The 22,214-nt window shown below is 41.9% G+C and overlaps 2 protein-coding genes across 3 annotated transcripts in view; both read right to left on the reverse strand.

Annotated features, from left to right (window-relative positions):
* rnf19a (ring finger protein 19A, RBR E3 ubiquitin protein ligase) overlaps positions 1-7,179 on the reverse strand; it is a 33,798-nt gene extending 26,619 nt beyond the window's left edge. Inside the window, exon 1 of the mRNA XM_078253795.1 lies at positions 6,963-7,179. The gene's annotated coding sequence lies outside the window, so the exon portion shown is untranslated. The remainder of the gene's footprint in view (positions 1-6,962) is intronic.
* A 6,540-nt stretch (positions 7,180-13,719) lies between these two features.
* Positions 13,720-21,081, reverse strand: LOC144520117 (polyadenylate-binding protein 1A-like). 2 transcript variants are annotated; one of them, XM_078253798.1, is made up of 15 exons: positions 20,217-21,081; positions 19,799-19,992; positions 19,508-19,623; positions 17,960-18,090; positions 17,423-17,517; positions 17,132-17,269; positions 16,924-17,019; positions 16,511-16,783; positions 16,195-16,285; positions 15,875-15,997; positions 15,616-15,758; positions 14,806-14,890; positions 14,533-14,663; positions 14,199-14,301; positions 13,720-14,080 (listed from the first exon to the last, which is right to left on the reverse strand). In XM_078253798.1, exons 1-14 carry the CDS (start codon positions 20,407-20,409, stop codon positions 14,212-14,214), a joined length of 1,899 nt encoding a protein of 632 aa, XP_078109924.1. In that variant the 5' UTR covers positions 20,410-21,081; the 3' UTR covers positions 13,720-14,080; positions 14,199-14,211. The 2 variants fall into 2 exon arrangements, with proteins under 2 accessions (XP_078109924.1, XP_078109923.1); XM_078253797.1 differs by having other exon boundaries at positions 17,951-18,090.
* Positions 21,082-22,214: the final 1,133 nt, after the last annotated feature.

A 22,214-nucleotide genomic window follows, 5' to 3' on the forward strand; every position in this document is an offset into this window, starting at 1 on the left:
TGACTGATGTGGGATGAAAGTCAAACAGTATCCCTTCCCATTTCACCAAAGTGTGGAGCAAGCTAAAAAAAACTAGGGGTGTGGTCAGTGGCTGTATTTAAATGCCAGCTTTAACCTTGTACTGGTGTTCGGAGAAGACATTGAAAGCATATCTCCCTCTGTTGCAAGGAGTAAAGAGTCCACACAGTATAGTATTGGTCATGCATTGTGTTTTGAATCTGACCCTACAAGATACAAAGGATTAAAAACGATGCAAACAGCGACCACAACAGCAGCGTGAACAGGGAAGGCATTGTTGAACGTACAAAGAGAGGCGAGGCAGGCCGGCAGGGAGAAGAACAGGAAAAGTTTCCAACCCCAACAAAGCCAGTACAGTCTCCAGCTGCCCCCCTCCTCCCAGACTTCCCCTCTTTCCTCCCACACTTCACTTAAGGGGGGAGGAAATGAGGTAAGCATCCTGGCATTTCAGCTCAGCTAAGAGAGCTAAAAACTCAGCAAGCTGATAGAGATTTGTCACCTGGTAGAGATTTTGCCATACCAGTAATACTGGCGTACCCATCCCCTCGATATCTCTGGTTAGGTTAGTAGTAACTATGCGTTGTGTATCCTCGTTTCTGTTGTTTTAAAGACTACCTATTCATCTTTACTACTGATTTTTACTTGCACAGACCTCATGAATAGGATGCAGTTATGGTTGCTGCTGAAGAAGTTGCGTTTGTTCAGCCTGAAAGCTAACACGTACACCGATTGTCTGATACACACACCGAAAACATCCTTTGAGGCCATGAGAGTCAACGACATTCAGCTAGCGCTTGAGCTTGACAACCGTTTAAAAGTTTTCAACAGGATAGGGAAAGAAGGGCCAGTCATTAAGGATCTGAAAAAAAAAATCAAAGACCTCTTACTTGCTCACACTTCAGAGAGATAAGCACAAACAAGAAGTCGGAAATCAGAGAAACATCTGAGCCAGAGACAGGTACAAGAAAAACCTTTGTTGATAAACTGTACAGGGGAAATGCCATCGCTTAGCCCACCATCCTATGCTCAAGCATCTGTCACCAAAGCAGCATCAAAGAGCAAGGCTGTAAAGGTGTGGGGGCAATGTGCCAAATATATCCAATATATTCAAATATTAAATATGTGCAATATGGCAGATGATAGCGGTAGACCGATTTTATCGGCCGGCCGATACGCAGCTGCTGCGTTCGCCGATAGTTTTTTCCCCCGGCATTATTTACAGACAGGCGTCCACAGGCAGCTCTGTTGCTGGAGACGCTGCAGTTCACGTGCAGACCACGCACTGCCCCTCCCCCACTAGCAGAGTGCTATGGCAGTCTTAAATTACGAATCAAGCAGTTTATTTCAATGGCTATTTTTCAGACTTATTGTTTTCTAAAATTACTGCAATGTGTTGACAAAGGACATTTTGTGATGACCAGATTATATAAAATGTATGTATTATAATATGTCAGCAAGCATTGCATCATTAAGGCTGTGTTGTAGATGTTGACCCTTGCACAGTTAACCATATGCAGTGCACCCATCCATATGATGCACATTGCACACATCATTTGGGTGATATGAATGTAAGATGATTGCAGAAGTGACACTGATCTGTGTTTCTGTTTATTTTTAAAGAAATGGCAGAGCAGATTCCGAAAACTAATCCAGTGTGGCAGGGTTTACATTTTTATGATGTAAATTGGGGGAGCAAAAGCAGTATCGGCTCCAAATATCGGCTCAAGAAAATCGGCAGCCCGTATCGGTCATCGGCTAAGGTTGATGGAAAAAAAATATATAATATTTGAAATCGGTATCGGTCGATCTCTAGCAGATGACAATGGTATCGTTATATTAAGATATGTTCCTTGTGTAGGCTAGAAATGTATTTATGCACTAGTGCAGCGCCCCTTCGGAACGGGCCAATTGCTTGCTCTCCGGTATCACTGCTTGCAGCTTTCTCCAGAACCATTGTTCCCCGAAATAACTCACAACTCAACTGTATACTACTGACTTACTGTGTACTTGTAACGTACGACTACATTTACCTGACAGAGAATTGTTTCAAATATCGTTGCAGATTCAGATTTTACTCACAAAAATCACAACTGAAATAGGATGCATTATATTAAGAGTTGAAAGCTCCACCATGACCAGATGTTAAGTAAGTTTAAGTACATAGTGCTAATGCCGCTCTTCACTTAAAGTAAAGAATACAGGACTTTTACTGTGTGGTATTAATAGTTTTGCTATTAATTGTTAAAAGTTTTACTTGAGTACTTCTTCGCCGGCTGGACATGAATAAAACATTTCCAGCCGACTACTTTCTTCCTGGTTTTGGAGTTTCTTCTCACTCTGTTGATGTAGAGCTTCACTTCTGGTTCTGCGTTGAATCTAAGCTGTAGGTACATACGTGTAGATATGGACCCTACGCCGGACGTGCACCTCCCCAGAAATGTTACTGCACGTTGCGGCGACGCAAACCGCAACAACTGTGATTGGTCCGCTTGGCGCGTCGCATTGTCCTCTACTCATTTTGGTGATCTAATTCTCCGTGAACAACGTGACATCAAGGAGAGGGTAAGCTTTCCCTGCTACAGCTTTCCAACCGTGGTCAGAAAGAACAGGGGAGACACTTTGTTTTCACCATCTCCGCCGCCGGAGTCGGTACTCGCTCCAAAGCTAATCTTCACTTTCTCACTCGCTCTACCACACACTGCCCACTCATACACACAGCGCCTCTGCTATTCTCTTAAAGAGATATGCTAGAACGACAAGTAGAAGATACATTGACTTGCCTCATAGGACAATTGAAAGCCATAAACAAATAAAAATACAGTGTCTTGAAGTTACGTGCCACTCATTACTTGGCTTTTTAGTTAAATAGCCTACTTGGTCAACTTGTCTGACAAGTAAGGGACGTCAGCTAGTTAGCATTAGCAGCTGTGTAATTCACTAGATAATAACTCTAGTTTTCTCTCAGACCACTTAAGTTACAAAACGTTGAAATGTTATTATGGAATTAGTCCATATCCACGACGATCCACTTCCGGGATTGCTCCGTTCCCGACGGAAATTCCGGCGGATTTAACTCTTTCCGACCAGATGTCCGTCCCCTTCCTCTGTCTCTGTGTTGGCGTTCTAACCTCTGGTGGCTTTGTGAGGACTATAGTTAACTGCTCCTCAGATCTCTGCAGGGTAAATCCAGACAGCTAGCTAGACTATCTGTCCAATCTGAGTTTTCTCTCGCACGACTAAAACTACTTTTGAACGTACACGTTCCACCAAAACAAGTTCCTTCACGAGGCTATTTTGCCGCCCATGACTAATGTGATTGGTTTAAAGAAATGCCAATAAACCAGAGCACGTTTTTCTCCTATACCGGAATTCTGTGTGGACTAGCCAGACCCTGCTCCGCAGCGCTGTGGAGGAAGGTCTGGCAAAGCTAGACTATTATGGACTTGATGCCCAATGCTGGCAAAAAAAAAAAAAACTGCCTAGCCCAGCTTAAAGCACAATGAGAAAGGTGCCTGGTCATCCAAGATGCATAGGTGGCGGTGCGCATAATCATTTATTGATAGCACCCTGATGTGCCCAGGTCACCACCTAGCCTTGCAGCTGTGTTTACCATAGAGCAAGAGAGGGAAGTGACCCGTGTCCTGACAAACAAAGAACGCAGGCCAGGTCGTCATGCTGGGCGAATGACATTTCTTTGGAAGAACACACAGGTCTGGACAACATGCTGCTAAGCCCAGGGAGGCCTCTGAAACACAAACACTGATGTCTCTGAAGGGCTGCCTCTAGAACACTCATAAAACACAATAAATGGACTTCATGGTGAGGAGCCTCCATTAGAAATCATTAGTGCTGAGCAATAGTCAAGCCAATTTTATTTAAATCGCACACACACAAAAACTAAATAAGAGAGAGTTTGGATACGGAAAAACAAGTCACAGTGCGAGGAAAAAGTGGAAGAAAGCTCAGGATCCCTCTCCCTGGACCGACAGACATGCAACGGCTGTCATGTGTACAGAACAGACCAACATATAGAATGACAATCAAGATGACAACATTATAATTATTATAATATTTTTTGGTTAAGTATATACTACGGATGAGACTTTTACTGGTTTAAGGATAAACCGCTGTAAAATTCCTGGCGGTTGGTATTACCGTTTCAAATTTTGATTAGTATTATTAAAACGGTCTGATTACTGCGCTTTGAAAATCTCACGGTACTTTACAGCATCAAGCAAAGGTGGAAACAGTCTCCCAGACTCAGGCGCAGTATACAATGTTTGTTTTGCGTCAATGAAAACATGGTGGAAGACTGTGACAGCACTACACAGATTTTTCCAGCCTTCTAGAAAAAAAATTATAAAGGACGCAGTAAACTCACTATCGACGCGTCCGGAAGATGCACCCTTTTTTTCTCTCGATAATGCTACATTGTGAACATCATCCTGTCCTCTCCCCTACTCCCTCTGCTGATGTGTGTCACACAATTTTTCCACCAAAAGTCATATGCAGGACTATTTTCCCATTGCCAGGAGATGAGTATGCCTGTCTAGTTTTTTTTTTTTCCCCTGGTGTCACGTTCAACGTCACAAGTGCCGGAAAACAGGTGTTGTTAACTTTTCCTGCTACAGCTTTCCCATACAGTGCACACAATTGTAAACTCTGCTGTACATTCACTTGATGTGTTGCCAAGTAGGTGTCCAGACCCACACACACACTATATGCAAACGGAAATGATGTACGTGTTTATTTGCATATAGAGCGGGGAAGTGAGATCCGAACATCCGATCACAAGTGGTCACTGAGGACGCATTTGGAGACACATTCTACAGACAGGTGGGAACACACGCCTCGTATTTGCTGCGGTCCAGCCGAAAACATTACATTTGGCCAATGGACTCAAAATAGAGCAGGTTTCACAGTCAACAACTGACATTCTAGCTAGGGCTGGGTATTGTTAAAAAATGTTCAACACCGATACCGTGACTTTGATACCGGTTCCTATACTATAGTTTTTTCAATAACAGTTTTATAAAACAAAAAGAAATAACATTATGGCACAAATCTTTTTATTTATTTTTCAGCTGATACTCATCTAGCCTCATCTGAGTGTAACGTTAGACAGCCAATCACAAGCATTATTAGATCTTGGTAGAAGCATGCTGCGTGCTCACTGGCTCACTGACGCTGATGAGATTTACAATACTTTACTTGAAATTAGGTATTGAATGACGAGGCCTTTTTCGATACTGGATACTTTAGAGGCAATTCAGTCGGTGCTTAAGAAGTATTGAATTTGCTACCCAGCCCTAGTTATAGCAAACTATATAACTGACCAATACCTGCTTGGTACTGTAACAGTATTTGTTACTACAGTCTTAATAAATTGTTCCCATTATTTGTTTTTCAAAATGGAAGATATCGTTGTCATAACATTGTCAGCTATATAGCCCGACACAAAAAATTTATCTAGACACAAGTGTACTGAAAAGGCCTCAGATCCTAAAAATAGCTCAACTTTACATCCTTGACTAAAGGACTGAGAGAGAAATGCTGCATGACGGCCTTTGGGGTTATTCAGGCTCAGGTCTCCACATAGCTCAGCATTGTCTGGACTGAGCGGTGCTTCCCACAATAGAGAGAACCCAGAGGATGAGCGCTTGTGGCTGCCAAATTCTCCAGAATTTTTTCACCACCGGCGGCAAATGACAATGACAGGGCAAACGCAGGGTGCCAAAACATACGACTGTGTTTAGTCTTTCTTAAACCAAGGATGATAAGTCAAACAGAACAACTACACTGAGTGACAGCTGGGACGTAAGACAACATTTCCACTTCGCTGTACTGTGTGTATACACATTCACTACATTGACACAGATCCCCTGCATACTGAATAAGAGGCGCTCTAACTTTTCTTCCAGATTTGGGCATGTGCTGATTAATGGCACAAGAATTGCAGCTTAATTTGCAAGGCCCAAGCATACACATATCCAAGACATCCGATTTATAAAGATATAACATGATGCTGATCGGGGGGTTTGGTAGCTTTCTCCTGCTTAAGCTCTACTGTTACCAGTTACTATTGCAAGTAACATGTCTAGTCTTCGTTACTTCAAAGCTGCTAATCCATATTTGCATTTTGTGTTTTTATCTAAACTATGTGTTGGTCTCCATCTTTATCTTATTGGCAGCTATTACAAGAAGCATGTCACCTGACACACCCTGCAATACAGAAGAATAAAATATGCGAAACAGACTCTTACCAATTTCTCTATTTTTCACACACACCTAGAAGAAGCACCTAGCTAACATTACCACCTGAGACATTTCTCAATTCTACCACTAACACAGATCCCTGTTATACATTCTAGTTAACTGTGTGACAGACACGACGTTTAAAAAAAAAAAAACCTCATACAAACACAACTTTTTCTCTGGCTGCTTTCAGTTTTTTACTTGTCATGGCAGTCATTAGCAAATCAGCCCTGCTGCCCAAGTTGAACACTGCTGCGGTAAAAACAATTAAATGTCTTATATTGAGTACAAACTTAAGTCTAGCAATCATATACTGGCAAGCAACCGTTGGTTTATTGATTGATTTAAAAAGTAATGACAATGCCAACAGTTGGCGTTGCGTTTTGTACCGTTCCTTGTCTTCGACTTTTCAATTACGTTAGATTGATAGCTAGGTTAGCTCGAGAGTTCATTGTGCTTAATGTCAGTTTACGTCACCTCACAAATTATCACCATTTGGTTTACGTGTCCAGACAGAAAATAGGGCATATGACGTTAGCAAAATATAGCTAGCTGTGAGCCACCAGAAATGTTCCATAGGTCTCAGCTTGCCTTACTGACGATAACCAGAAAGCCAGCCAGCTAAATACCAATAACAGCGAGCGTTAGCAGCTGGCTAGCAAGGTTAGCTAGAAACGATGAGAACATACCGTCTGTTGCTAGTGACAATTGTTCCGCAGACAGTAACAAAGACGAAAGGAAACGTTCTGCCTTCCCCAAACGATTTCAAGTTAATTTTTCAGTGGTCCCGGTGCCGTGCCGTGAATTAGCTAGCTACTTCCCCACTGCTTCTATCACTTATTTTCCTCTGTCTTCGGTCCCACCTTATCCGTTCTGTTTCGAACGACAACAGCTCCTACAGAGCACCCTCTGTTGTCCACTGTTCTCGTTCTAGCTCAGAAATTCAAATCGCATCGCGAGATTTTGACCAAAGTTTCATACCACGGGCCTAATCAGAGACAGATAAGATAGCTAGATAATATTTAGCCTGAGAAAAGAAAAACACCTTGTCTCTACCGTGATGTAGATTCAGCACAACACTTTGGCTTCTGTAACATTTTTACAAAACAGCTGATATGTAATCTGTAAAACATATTCATTATAAGGTTATTATTATTATTATTATTATTATTATAAAATTGCAATGTTTATGCATTACAACAAATATGGTGTACACTCGTGTGCAATACACACATTAAAGTCAAGCACTAAGCTCCCTCATGTCTCATACATGACTTCCCTTACATCCTATGAATAGCCTATAAACAAAACCTGTTTTTATTTTCAATTTGGTTGGAACCTTTCATATTCATAGAGTACATGACATATTTTGTTGATTGACTGGCAGACAGGGCAGCCCCAGACAGACAAATCTAATCCAAGCTACAGAGAATTACACAATAGCTCTGTGTTAATAATTATGTAAAAGGTCACAAAAGGAAGTGACAAATAAGCTGGTGGAATTCTACAGCTCTGAGACCATACATATTCAAAGACTTGTCAAAAACACTCTGACTACTTGTGGAAAGGATTCCGTACAGCCTAATTACGGAGGAAAGCCGACCAAAACAACTAACAGCCTCAACCAGACTGTGGAAATCATGTGAGGGCAGGAATCTAGGGTAAGCTGAGGGTTCTTTCTCAAATAGGTGCAGATCAGTTTGTACACACAACATATACACACGCATGTATGCTGTATTTAGCAAAGTGTGTATATGTACACAACTCCAAATCCTACACAGGACCTTACAATCAGGCTACACAAAAGCTCTATCCAGATGAGCATTATACCTTAAAATGAAAAAGACTTCTTTGAAAACAGATAGTGAATACAGCACTGCTGGTGTCTTATATAAACTGCGGCGATGAAAGATATTTACTCAAAATCCAACCAACTTCCTGTTTTTCCACTATCTGAATAAAGAATAACATGTGGAAGTTCCCTTTTATAAACGTGTGGCAGAAGAAAACAGATGCATTCACTTTTACTTTAGTATTCTCAGGTTACAAGACAGGATACCGCATGAGTTCTGGTATCAACTTTTCATAAAATGTCAGCTAAAAACATCACAGATCTTCTATATCCAAAAGTGGCAGGCACTTGATTGGGTCGACAGCATCTTGTGTTGCCCACAAATATGACAAGTAACGGCAGTTACATTGTTCCTGCAAGGCCTGCTCCCTCATCCTAGACACAGTCACGCTTTGTCAGTTCCAGGACATTGTACAAGGTCCCCTCTCTGCTCTGGTTAGGAGGAGGGAAGATGTGATGAGATGACATTTTCACCACCACTATTAACATATGACGGTGTACTATTTTAAGTGCAGGAAAGTAAACAGAATTGGAGCAGTAGGAAAAACTGTAGAGGCTGTGAGAGATAGAACAAACAGAGAACACGTGCCAGCTGAGGGGTGCAGTTCCTGACAGTGGGGGACTGGGCAAGGCTTCCACATACAGTAGCTAAAACAATGTCTTTTACAGAGTCAAATGGAAGTGTTACAAAAATCAATGATCCATTACTGTGAGAAATGTGGTGCAGTTTGCAGTGTAAATATAATCCAAGTGACAGTAATAGTAAATCATTGATCAACTCAGTCTATATTGTTGTCAAAGTGGCACTAGAAATCAGGCTGAAGCGGCTGAGAGATTCATGCAAAGCTGTCCTGCTGTCCGTGAATATTGAGTAGCGTCGATGTAGACCTGCTAAACACTGAATGAGAGCGACACCTGGTGGAAGACAACAGTGCTGTCCTGCATGCTCTGACACATGTATGACCTGCAGCCTGTTGCACCAGCTGTGGATAAGTTCTATCTTAAGTTCGGGTGTGAAGTCCACACTAACGCCGCCTTCACACTGGCAGTTGAAATCAGCTCCGATACGGCTTCGAAACGACCGGAAGTCATTCATTTCCTATGGAGATTCGCAGACTGCATGCGAATGGGTCCGAACTGGGTCCGAACGAGTGCGGTGCGAAAGAAATTGTGTCACTTAGTTGGTCATCAGGATGCGTTCAAAAAATGGAACTCTTGCGAAAGGCTACGGACGGTTCTTATCCGACAATTCCAGCGTTCCTATGGTACTGATAAACAAACATGCTAATGCTAATTAGTTAGCTAGCAACAGACCTCGAACTATTGACATTATACCGCTATGTCACATTTAACTGACGTGACATGTGACGTCCTGGGCAACTTTTCTCCACGCAGCAGCCTTTCTATTTATATCTGTATAAGAGAGGACATCGAGAATCGTATATTCAGACACTTATCAGTCGTTCTAGTCTCTCTGCCATTTTTGTGAGTCGCATTAGAAGCAACTTCCGGCAAGATGGCGTGTTGAGCAGCAACCCACATCTAAGGCTGCAGCGAACTTGTCCAAAAACTTGGAATTTGCACTTGATAATTAACACTCAAACCTTTGAAATGGAAGCAAAAAAAGTTTTGAAACCTGCCAAACTGATAATTGACGATGCAAGTAGTGTGAAAACCCAAGAAACGCTGAGTTCAACTGAGTGAATGTCAAAAGATGCAGAAAACGCTGTCGACGACGACATAACCGCCGACCACGACTACGCGATGGAAGTTAGTATGGCTAACAAAAGAAAAGATTCTGGGTCCGTCCCCACAACACCGAGCAAGATTCCAGTCGGTAAGAAGAGCAAAAGGGATAATAAAGAGGCGGAGGTCTCCAACCTGGCCATACTGGAAGCTATTCAAAGCATGGAAAAGAACTTTGACAAGCAATCAGCACAACTCAAGGAGCAAGCTAAACAGAGTAGCTGTATGATTGCGAGCTTAGCTAAAGCGGTTCAATTTCATGCGGAAGAAGTCAAAGAATGTAAGAAGAAAATGAATGGTATGGAGTCGCAAAGCGAACTCCTGAAAAAGGAGAACAAAGAGCTGAAGGAAAGGGTCAGGGAGCAAGAAAGATACAAGATGAGATGGTGTCTGAAACTCAAAGGCCTGAAGGGGAAGAATGATGAAAACATCAGAACTGACGTCATACACCTCTTCGCTAAGATTGCTCCCGACATGGAAACGCGCCAGCTAGAAGACGCCGTCGACATTGTACACCGGGTTTGGCCGAAAGGAGGACAACAAGAACCGACATGTGGTCATTCTGTTTGCCCGGAGGCTGGTGAAGGAGGAGATGTGGCGCCGAAGCAAGGATTCCCCGGTATGCAAGGAGAGAGGCGTCCACTTCGCTGAGATGCTACCACTGGAGGACAGGGAGGCGAGGAAGAACCTGTCGCCGCAGATCGAGCAAGCTCGCCGCGAAGGAAAACGTCCTTACTACCGTGGACCTCATGGATACATAGAATGAGTAAAAACATATGAGTGTTATATAATAACATGGGACACTTTACTTGTTACTTAAAGCGTAGGACATCTTTTACAAGTTACTTCTGAGTTCTGTGTTGGATTGGTTCGTTATTTAGCCATCTTAATGTTCAATTGCACGTTTTCTTCTGCTACATTAAATGTGAGGGGTCTTAAGGACTTAGTTAAGAGAAAAGCTTTATTTTTATTTTGCAAAGGGCGTAAAACACAATGCATTTTACTGCAGGGTACTGGAAACGTAATACTAATTTGCTAAAAAATAAGGATTACTGTTCAAAAATAAAAGAAATAATTAATGAAATTGAAACTACTGAATCCATAAATAACTATTGCAATAAGTGGGAATATGTAAAATATAAAGTTAGAGAATTTTCTATACAATTTAGCAAGGAGCTTGATAAGGAGAAAAGAGGAAAAGTAGCCTGTTTTATGAAATCAGCCAGTGCTGTAGTAGGAGAAACTAATGAAATTACAAAGCCAACTAGATAACCTATATCTTAAAAGAGCCCAAGGTGCATTTGTAAGGTCAAGAGCTAAAAAGATTGAGGAGGGAGGAAAAAAACACAACTTAGAAAAGAGAAGACTGGAAAAGAAGGCGATGACAAGCTTACCGATAGAGGGAATAGAATGTAACCTAACTAAAGTGATAGAAAAAGATGTTTTCACCTTTTACAGTAAGCTCTCTACATCTGCATACTCCTGTACTGATTCCAATAGCTTCTTTGACAAAGTCATGAACTTCATACCAACCATTGAGGATGTATTTAAAGGAATTTGTGAATCAGATTTAAGAATAGAAGAATTAGATGCTGTTCATTTGAAATTGTCAGTAAACAAATCCCCTGGCTCTGATGGACTCACCGCTAGCTTTTATCAGTTTTTTTGGAATGATATTAGAAATATGCTGTTCAAGGCACTACAAGAATGCATAGAGAAAAGACAGTTGATGCCAACTATGAGACAAGGTTTGATAACTCTTATTCCAAAGTCTGGCAAGGACAAAAGAATACTAGATCATCTTAGACCAATGACATTACTCAACACAGACTATACGCTGCTCTCTGGATGTATTGCAACTAGACTCAAATTAGGTAACTATTTCTCGATTTTTACAAAGCCTTTGATTCGGTAGAGCACCCATTTATTCTAAAAGCTCTTGGATGGAAAAAGGAATTTGGAATGTGTCTCAATTAATGGATGATTCTGGAGAATTTGTAAACCATAAAGAATCCTGTGAAAAATGTAGTCTTCACTGTTCGTTCAGAGAGTACACTAAAGTAATAAAAGCCATTCCAATTCCCTTTAAATCAATGACCAAACAACTTTTGGCTCATGCAAATGTGATATCAGAGATGAGGCCTCTTTGTGTTGAAGGTGTCAGTTTGAACAGCAAACAGTTCTCTAAAACGTTTGTGTAAGAGTGTATTATGTATAAAATATTATCCCTTTCAACTGAAAAGAAAATATATTCTCCGAGATTACAGTGATGAAGAGGCAAGAAAGATTAGGAAACGATTCTTATCGTATCCTCTCCCACCAAAAGCCAAAGAAGTGACATTTAAAATATTAAATAATATTTATCCATCAAATCACTTCCTACATGTGAAATGTAATCGGGTTTTCTGTGAGAGTGATATTGAGACGGTCGAACATATTTTCTTTCAGTGTGAACTGATTAATGAACTGCGGCTGTCTTTTCAATACTGGCTTCAATCTAAAGATATACTGCTACACCCATTAGACGAAATGTCAATTAAAGCTGGAATATTTTTAAAGGATAAAAATCTAGAATTCTTGATAAATAATTTGATTGAACATTGTAAACATTTTATTCATAGGTGCAAATATTTAAAGGTCAAACCCCACATCAATGGTCAGAAGAATGAACTTAAGCTTTTTGCTACATCTTTACAATACATGACAGAAGGAAACGCCAAAAGACTCTTGTATTTGTTGGACTTACATTCCCTAATGGACTATAAGACCCCTAGCATCTCATTTTATTTTCTTAATTATATTTCTTATTTTTATTATGATTTGAGATATATATATATATATATATATATATATATATATATATATATATATATATATAGTGTCTCTACCTCAATGTATAATAAAAAAAAAAAAATACATTTGGTGAGTCGCTTCCGAAGCTTTTCAACGGTGTAGTACGACGTCCGCTGGGGGCGTATTGCGTATTACGGAGCTGATTTCAACTGCCAGTGTGAGGCGGCGTAACCATCATTTTGTCGCAATAAATGACGTTTTTTTTCCTTTCTGTGGCCAATCAGTGAAAAGCACTATTCCTTATGCAGGGTTTTATTATTACCGTGGTATTTACCTTGCCAATTGTCTTTTGAACACAGCTCCAAAATAACGAAGAAGCTAACGGCTAAAAGTAGCTAACGTCGGTAACGTTAATCACCAAACAGCCACAGAAAGATGCATAAACCACGACGCTGTGAATCGGAAGCTAACTTCAACTTTAAGTTTCCCTTAAATTTCCCCTTAAGTGCCGAATCGGAAGCCAAGCTCAGCGTCGTGACAAAGCGTTATAATTAGCTAGGTGATAACTATAGCTAACGTTAGTGCAAAAATAACTGATGTCGAGTGGTGAATCGTCAACTACAACATGGGGTAGCCTATAACCATAATGACAAACAGGCTTACGTGCAGTTTAGCGTCCCAAATTATTTTCCAAAAACGCAGTGTCCCAAATGATGAGAGTCTTATTTAAGACAGGTTAGGGTAGCACAGGTGGTTTAGCAGGTTCATAATTAAGGACATTATACGGGGAATTTGGGACACTATACCTGACAAACGTAACGATAGCCTAAAATGGGACGTTAGTAGCTGTTAATTAAGGTTATCTAACCAGAGTCTGCTGCTAGAATCAATCCCGGAGAATGTGTTGCCGACGCAAAACAGCCGCACAAATATCACCACCGTTTCAATATAATGAAATCTCACCGACTGTCGGTGTCAACATTTAAGTAATAACTATTAGCGTTTACAGGAATGCAAATTAATATGGACAGTAACACCTAAATTAATACGAGGCATGACTTTTGAATGAGAATTTATTACAGCCAGCAGTTTACAATACAAATCACCTTTCAAAATGCTCAGCTACCACCTTCCTAAACATGGCTGATATTCTGAGCACTGACAGTAAAATGACATAAAACAGGAATGCATTCAAATGTATAATCTCAATTTTCTCTATTTTGCTATTTTTTTCAACAAATTTTTGTTTATTATCAAGGTCCAGTCAAACCGTCTCTAGACCTGGCAGATAATTGTTTTCTTCTTTTTTTAAGACATAATTTATCATTTTGCGATGTTTTCAGAGTTTTAGGTTTTTCAATGTTTAATATTTTTTTCTCTTTTTCCATCGGTGAAGCAGGTTTCATCACGCCCAATCTGTAAGACAAAAGAAAGAATATCAATGTAGTTCATGTACTTATGACATCTACTGTATAATTTCCTTTTCACCCGAGTCATCCAAAATATGCATCATTAAAATAAAATCACCACACACCTCCACCTCCACCTTAGACGCTGGGAACACCAGCAGGGGTGGTAGACTTCTGAGCAGCCTCCTTGGCCTGGTGGGCCTGAAGCACAGCAACAGCCTCATCCACCTAAGACGGCAAAACACTCGATGAACCAGTGCACATGCAGCATTATCATTGAACTCAATCAAGCGGACAGTTTTTTTAAGCATGATCAGTTTATCCATCAAGTCCTCCCTTCTGAAGATGCTGCTAGCAACTATGCACATGTAAATTTAGAGGAACAAAGACTCTTTTTGAAGGGAGAAAATGATGACGGGCAACAGGCTTGAGATCTCACAGCTCAGCCCATTAACTGACCTTTGAGCGCAGCGACTCGGGTGACTCCAGCATGTGGAGAAGTTCAGAGTTGTCGATCTCCAGCAGCATACCGGTGATCTTGCCTGCCAGACTGGGGTGCATGTTCTGGATCAGGGGGAACAGACGCTCACCTGAAGGAAGAAGAATAGTCATCAACAACCATTTTTAAATGTGTGAAATAGCTTGGTGAGCAGGATGAATTCTATGAGTTTTCCCAGAACCGTTACGGTAATGCCAGTCCCATGGCGATATCTGAGCAGATCATGTACTAACCGAGCATCTGCTTCTGTTCCTGAGGAGGGGCAGCAGCCAGCATGGAGGCAGTCAGGGGCTCCTGTCCTTGGACATGGACAGCAGGCTAAGGAAGGAAAAAAGATTTGAGTCCAGGGACAGATTCTAGCCAACTGTAAAAAAAATGACTGACTGCACAACTACTATTACCACGTAATTATCACAATCGATTTCTACAGCATGAATGAATGACTGAAATTTCTTATTGAAATCCTAGATGTTTTAAATTTGGAAACTCATTTTAAGGGTTTGTGCTTTATACTGGGGACATTCACGTTTTGGTCTATGTGCCAATGACTGAATAAGATAAACTAAAACATATCAGCAGGTCCTATTTGTGGAGTACCTGCAGAAAATGCTGTAGCTCATTGTATTGGCATTGCTGTCATGAAAAAGCCAATATCTCCTTACCCCTCACCCCCTATCTGTGAAGCTCCACTTATTGGACATTTTATTTTAACCATACTTCCACTGTGCTCTTCATTTTTTTTCCTTTTAGGTTAATCTACTCCAGCAATGTGCCACCACATACTTGCAGTCTCTTTGAAGTACCCGGCCGATACAGTAAGCGTAGCTGTGGTGGACAGCAAGGTCAATCAATTATTATTGGCCATACGTTGAATGCCGCCACCAGTGTGCAGAGTCGATGCAAAACAAAACTAATGTGTTGTAGCGATGAGAGTTTGTAGTAAAGAAGGCCTATATCAGCAACCCACCTATGGCGGTTGAGTAGATTTTTACTGTTCTATTTTGGACCCCGATTGGGGCCACGAAAGCCAATGGAATGCCTACCTGCTGCATGGCGACCTGTGGCTGGGAGGCCATGTGCTGCTGGGGGTTGCGCACACCAGCAGCATATTTGTACTGGGGCATGGCGCGCACTGGGGCAGCAGTGGCTGAAGCACCGGCAGGGCGTTGGCTCAGGGCCTGGGTGGCTGAAGGGAGGAAGGTGAACAAGGAACTTTAATCAAAACTGCATCAAGTGATTAACAGGCCGTGACAGAGGAACAATATATAGCAGATTCTGTGTTCTGAAAGCTGAAATGCTTACGCATACGCTGGGAAGCCATCATGCGTGGGACCTGCGCGTTGGGGGTGGTGGTGGGACGGATGGCGTTGAAGGTCTGGGGCCTAGGAGCTGATGGGCGCATAGCATTGGGCATGTTTTGGAAGTCTGAAGGAAGAGGAAGCATTAGTGATCATACCAAAATAGTTAGAATTCAGTTCTTTCAATGTGGAAAGATGGAGCTAGTTAGCTTCTTCTTCTTTTTACAACATTACTTCACACTCCAATGAACAGAATGGCCAAACTGTTGATTCCCTCCCCCCCATGTATTACATGGAATCATGTGATACAATGTTTCTACTTACGTTGAGGACGCACTCCTTGAGTGGCCCAACGAGGGCTGGGGCGGAGCTGTGCCAGCTGGTTGGCGGAGTAGTATGCAGCACGGTTCTGGGCCTGAGAGGACAAAGATAAAGATTTATTATTACATGTTCTCCTACAGCCAAGGTATTCAAACATTTTCCTACAACCAGCAGGAGGGGTTTACACCAGTTATTCTAATTCCAAACACAGAACACCTGTACGTTTAACGAAGTAGTGACGTGGCAACAAAATAATCAAACATGCCAGGTTGCATGTCATGTATACTAAGCAAATTAGCCGAGGGGGTGGGACACTCACCTGAGGTATAGCCGCCATGAAATAGCCTGAGGGCGGGGCAGGCTGATATGGGTTGAGGACAGGGTTGGGCACAGCGCGGACTGTGGCCATCCTCTGCATGTACTGGTTGGTTAGATGGGCCTGGCGCTCCTCCTTGCGCTGGGCCAGGGCCACATACAGTGGCTTTGTAGCAACAATGCGCCCATTCATCTCCGTTACAGCTTTAGTGGCCTCCTCCGGAGAAGAGAAGCACACGAAGCCAAAGCCTTTGCTTCGGCCACCCTCCATCATCACCTATGGGAGAAGAAACGGATTAGAAGATAAATGTATCGCCTTGTTAATCTCCACAAAATTACACTGAAATCTAAACAACTGAATTCAGACTGTAATCAAGCCATAAGACATTGCAACGTTACAAATCAAGGCGTCTTTACCTTAGCACTAGTTATGGTTCCGAATGGAGAGAATTCTTTACGGAGACGCTCGTCATCTAGGCCATCATCCAGGTTTTTCACGTACAGATTGACACCCTGGTTTATGGACAATGATAACGATATTGTAATGAAGACTAAAACAGGGTGTTAGGCTGCCTTTTAAAAACAGCGCTGTGATGTTGAATGAAAGCGCAGTAGGCCAACAAACCTGGTATCTGGTCATGCGATCCTGTTTCATCTGCTCAAATTTACGCTTCAGCTCATTCTGGCGCTCCCCTTTCTTCTGTGCGCGGCCCACGTACACTTGCCTGCCGTTGAATTCTTTACCATTCATTTCATCCACAGCCTGCAATGAAATATGCAAGACCACTGAAACAAACTACACAGAGGCCATGTTTGTATTGACTCAAAGCCATCAGCAGGAATAGTGACAAGTGAGTGCAGAACTCATTTTCCAATGACATAATTGCTAGGGCGACGACCAGGAGTTGATGCTAACCTTCTGTGCATCTTCGTGTCTCTCGAAGCTGACAAAGCCAAATCCCTTGGATTTGCCACTCTCATCAGTCATAACCCGGATACTGAGCGCAGGTCCTACAAAATACAACAGCTAATCAATACTTTACTTTATTAGTAAAGCGTTAAATTGACTTAGTAAAGTACTTTCCACAGATACAAACCACAAAGTGCTGTGCTTTACATAAACATACATATTAAAAATACAATTAAAAGTAATGAATAAAAAGAAAATTCAGACAGGTCAACCAAAAGCCAGTTTAAAAAGGTAGGTATTTAGCCGATTTTAGATTCTAGGGGAGGAGGCAGGGCGTTCCAAAGTTTCAGTGCTACCGACGGGTCTTAAGCCGGATGCAAGGAACATTTAATAAATTTAACAAATTGGAGCTTAGAGGGAGTGTTGACAAATTTGGTTGCAGTAAGTCAGCCACATGTGCAGCTGCCTGACTGTGCAATGGCCTGAAGGTTTGGGGGAGAATTTTAAACTGACTTCTATATAGAATTGTCTTACCATATTTACCAAACATATCCTTCAGCTTCTCATCGTCCATGTCGTCCCCAAAATTCTTGATGTAAACATTGGTGAACTCTCTGGCACGTGCCCCAAGCTCAGCCTCCCTCTCTTTACGTGACTTAAAGCGTCCAACGAATCTGTTGGTCAAACGGTGAAAGATGTTGGAACAAATCACACATACAGTACCAAGACAAGCCATACCCAAACTCCTTATTTACCACGATATCATTTTGGATATCAATAGACAACCCTTTTTTTTTTTTGCCCAAAACTGTTCAGGGAAATCATTCTCTACTGCATTGCTATTTTTATTTGCCTCCAACCAAAATATTCAGATAAAGAACTTGACCGTCATCCACGACTAGTTGCAGTGTGGGACACACGGGGCTTTTATACACCTGCAGTGTGTTAAGATTCTAAACCAGTCAAAATGGAAACCACTAATAGCACCATTTACCTCAGGACAGGAGTTAAATGCAATGGATGACATGAGCTTCCCCGGTTGCAATTTTACGGCGAAACACTGTACACTACATTCAAATCTAACCTCAGGGCGTTTTCACACCTACAGTTTGTTTGTTCTGGTCCGAATCAGTCGATGAGTTTGTAAACCCGGGGTTCGGGTTTCGTTTCACACATTTTTTTTTAAATCCCGAGTTTACCAAAATGCATCATTACAAACCATGCAAGAACTTTCTCTCTGCTTAATGGTCGGATGTGTCTGGGGCAGGAGTAAGAAAGTAAACACAGGAAGAAGGTATAGTCTGAACTAGTGCGCATTTCTTGCATCTCCATGGTCAAACCAGCTCATTTCATTTAAATAATCAGACATTGTTTTTCGCAAGCGACATTACTATTATCTGCTCTCATCACCAAGTCTTCGCTCTGCGCTGCCGGTGTCTTGTCTCCAACTTCAGCGGCGGCTGGTTTGGCCACGGAAATGCAATTGATCGCAGTCGGTTTCTGTGAGAGAAACATTGCAAGCTGCTACAGTTTGCATGTTCTGCCGCATCGCATCACACCTGGCCTCAGGAGACATTAGCTCAGACTTGCAGAGTACACCGTTGGTACGGTTCGAAGTCGGATTACGTTCTCACCAGCGACGAACCGCTCCAGAGTTCGATTGAAAGCGTACTGACACCACCTCATCAAGGAGGTACGCTCGTTGTGTCCGCTTTTGGTGCACATCCGAGTGCGAATGCTGCATTCCCACCTGCCCAAACGAACCAAGGATGAAAACTAACTCTTGTACGATTCAACCGAGCTAAATGAGGCAGGTGTGAAAGCCCCCATACTCTGATAGTATTGGGCAAACACACACTCACAAGGACCGGAAGGTTCCCTACTTATAACACTGTAAGATGTTTAAAACTTTCTCGTTCTCTGGGATGTTTGTCATTCGTCACTTGGTTGTACGAAAAACAAAAGGTGATTGGAGATGGGTTTGTGGACAAGATGCAGTTAACACAAACTTTGATTAGATGTCAAATTCACATGTTAAGCTGACCCCCCAAGAATATGTATTCATACCAGTGTAATTGTAGTCCCACTTACACTTTTCTGTCATTGAGCAACATGCCATTCATTTTCTCAATGGCCCGCTCAGCAGCCTCGTGGGTCTCAAAGTGCACAAAGCCGTAACCCTTTGAGCCATTTTCATCACAAACCACCTTGGAAAGGGGAGATTTGAGCATGTCAACACAATCCCAAACACCATGCATTTAAAAACACACTGAATCAGCTTCAACCTGGTGCAATATTTAGTCATGCAAACTAGTGTTGTGTATGTAAAAGCACTCAAACACAAAAACATAGGCCGACAAAAACAAATGCTGCCCCTCCTACCTTGCAGGAAAGGATGTTTCCAAACGCAGAGAAGGTGTCATAGAGAGCCTTGTTATCAATGGACTTGTCCAGGTTCTTGATGAAGATGTTGCCCACCCCACTCTTCCTCAGTGAGGGGTCACGCTGAGACCACATGATGCGGAGGGGTCTACCTTTGATCACATCGAAGTTCATGGTGTCCAGGGCTCGCTCAGCTAAAAACAGGCCCCAAAAAGTTAATACTTCTGATAACACTAGCTTCATGTCTGGTTTGTATTTTGCCTACTGCAACCTAACCTAACACTATCCCAAAACTGCGTCAAATCAACATGCTGACTAAAACGACAATAGTGCTAACTGTAATAGGGATGATGTACCATGGCATGCCATACATGATCAAAATGGAGTCATGTGGTATATTACGTTAGGGTAAACCTACCGTCAGCGGGCTGCTGGAAGTTGACATAGGCATAGCCGAGGGATCGACGGGTGATCATGTCTCTGCACACTCTGATGGATAGGATGGGCCCAGCCGGGCTGAATTTCTCGTAGAGCATGGCCTCGGTAACGTCTGGATGCAGGTCTCCCACATAGAGGGAAGCCATTGGATAGCTGGGCGCGCTGGGATTCATGTCTGACGACGCGAGTTCTCAGGCAATACGACAACTGTAGGGTTATATTTGCTCGATATTTTGTTGACAACAGTCAGCCAATGTAGGCCTCCTATATAAAGAAGTTCCCTTTTTCAGTCTCTTCAATATATAAACAAAAATTAGGAGCGCAGACACATATATTAGCTATCTTAACAGTTAGCAACGTGGGCTAGCTAGTTAGCTTGATTAGCAAAATGTCGGAGCGTGGCCTAACCGATGTGGCTCGCCGACTTCACAATTTTCAATCTGTACCGTCACAGTCACTTAATAAGCTAAATTGCCGGTAGTAAACGAAGCAAATACTGTAATTTACAATGGTAACTAGAATGACAACGCCCTTAAAGGGATAAATAACTGGTTAACAATATAAATGGCTAACGTTAATCACCCACGCTTTCAACAATGACGCTAACTGCTTGGCTTGCTAACGTTCTTCTCGTCTTTCGTTATTTTTCGAAGGCAGCGTCTTCTTCGCGTTGCTTGGGTTGACAAATGAAATCCTGCTTCACCGATTATTATTTTTCTTATAAAAATATGTCTGCGTGTGCGCTCTAGCTTTTGGTTTGTTTCATAATAATAAAATGTGTGCCGAGACTAGGTCCGGAGCACACCCTACGCAGACAGATTACAGGAATGAAAGGAAGGTCGGCGGAGGTTGTTTCCCGATTCTAGTCGAAACCACGGCGCGTTCACCACCAAAGGTGACGTCACGCACCTCGCGATATTTCACATTTGATTTCGTTCGAGCGTTATAGAACATTTTCTCTTTATTAACTTGAAATGTATAACCCCAGCTCTTTTTGGAGTTTGTCACAGCTTCCCCGAGGAAATAGTAATACAATAATATTAAGAACATGTCACCTAACTGGAGAGTAAATAGATTTAAGGACTTTTTTTTCTCTGAAGATTGAAAGGGAGACAGTTACATATAGTTCTGTTTTATAAAAACCTTGACTTAAATATTGGCATTTCTCTGCGGCGGCATCAGCTCACAGACCAAAAGTTGGTCTGTGAGCATTTATTAATCAATTGGTGTCTCCAGCACATATTTCGGGCTGTTTTGGCATTTTTGACAGTGGGCGTTCCAGTTGAAATTGGAAATTCTGACTTCGCAGTTCAATTCGAACGCACCATACACGTGACGCTCCCCTTTGCTGATACATACATATTATTTATATCTATGGCTGAAATAAAAGTCGATGCCGTTTTCGGCGTTTAAAAGTCAGCTCTGTCGAATATTACACCCTCCCTTTAAGTTTAAGGACACTTTTAGTGGCGTTACCTGCTCATATGTGATCCAACCATATCAAAGAAATTGTATTTCAATCTAATAAAACTGATCGTGAACACTGAATAGATGTTCATAAAGGCCATATCATAACGTTGTCAATTATGAGCCTAACAGTAACTAGCCTATTATATTAGTTTTACGTAGTATTAGTATTAGTATTACTTATAGTAAAAAAGTCACCGTAGTTAGCCCTAGAAATGATAAAAAATGACAATAAAACGACTGGCATTTTTGCTGTGCGCGATCCCGCGAGGTTCATGCGCATATCGGCAGGTAGGCTCAGTTCGGCACACAGATAGCAAGTCACATGACAAAATGCACGAACAGCGCTTTTCTTTTTGTGTGTGCTATTGTATACGTTTGAGGATTACAACAGGGCCTTTGGAACCGCACAACAGTCATAATTTGTCTATTATGATCACCATGACAACCTTTTTTTTTTTTTGCCACATCCACAGGGTATAGTCGAACGTGTGCAGACAGTGAGGCCAAA

This window comes from Sander vitreus, chromosome 6, assembly GCF_031162955.1.
Source record: "Sander vitreus isolate 19-12246 chromosome 6, sanVit1, whole genome shotgun sequence".
NCBI lineage: Eukaryota > Metazoa > Chordata > Actinopteri > Perciformes > Percidae > Sander > Sander vitreus.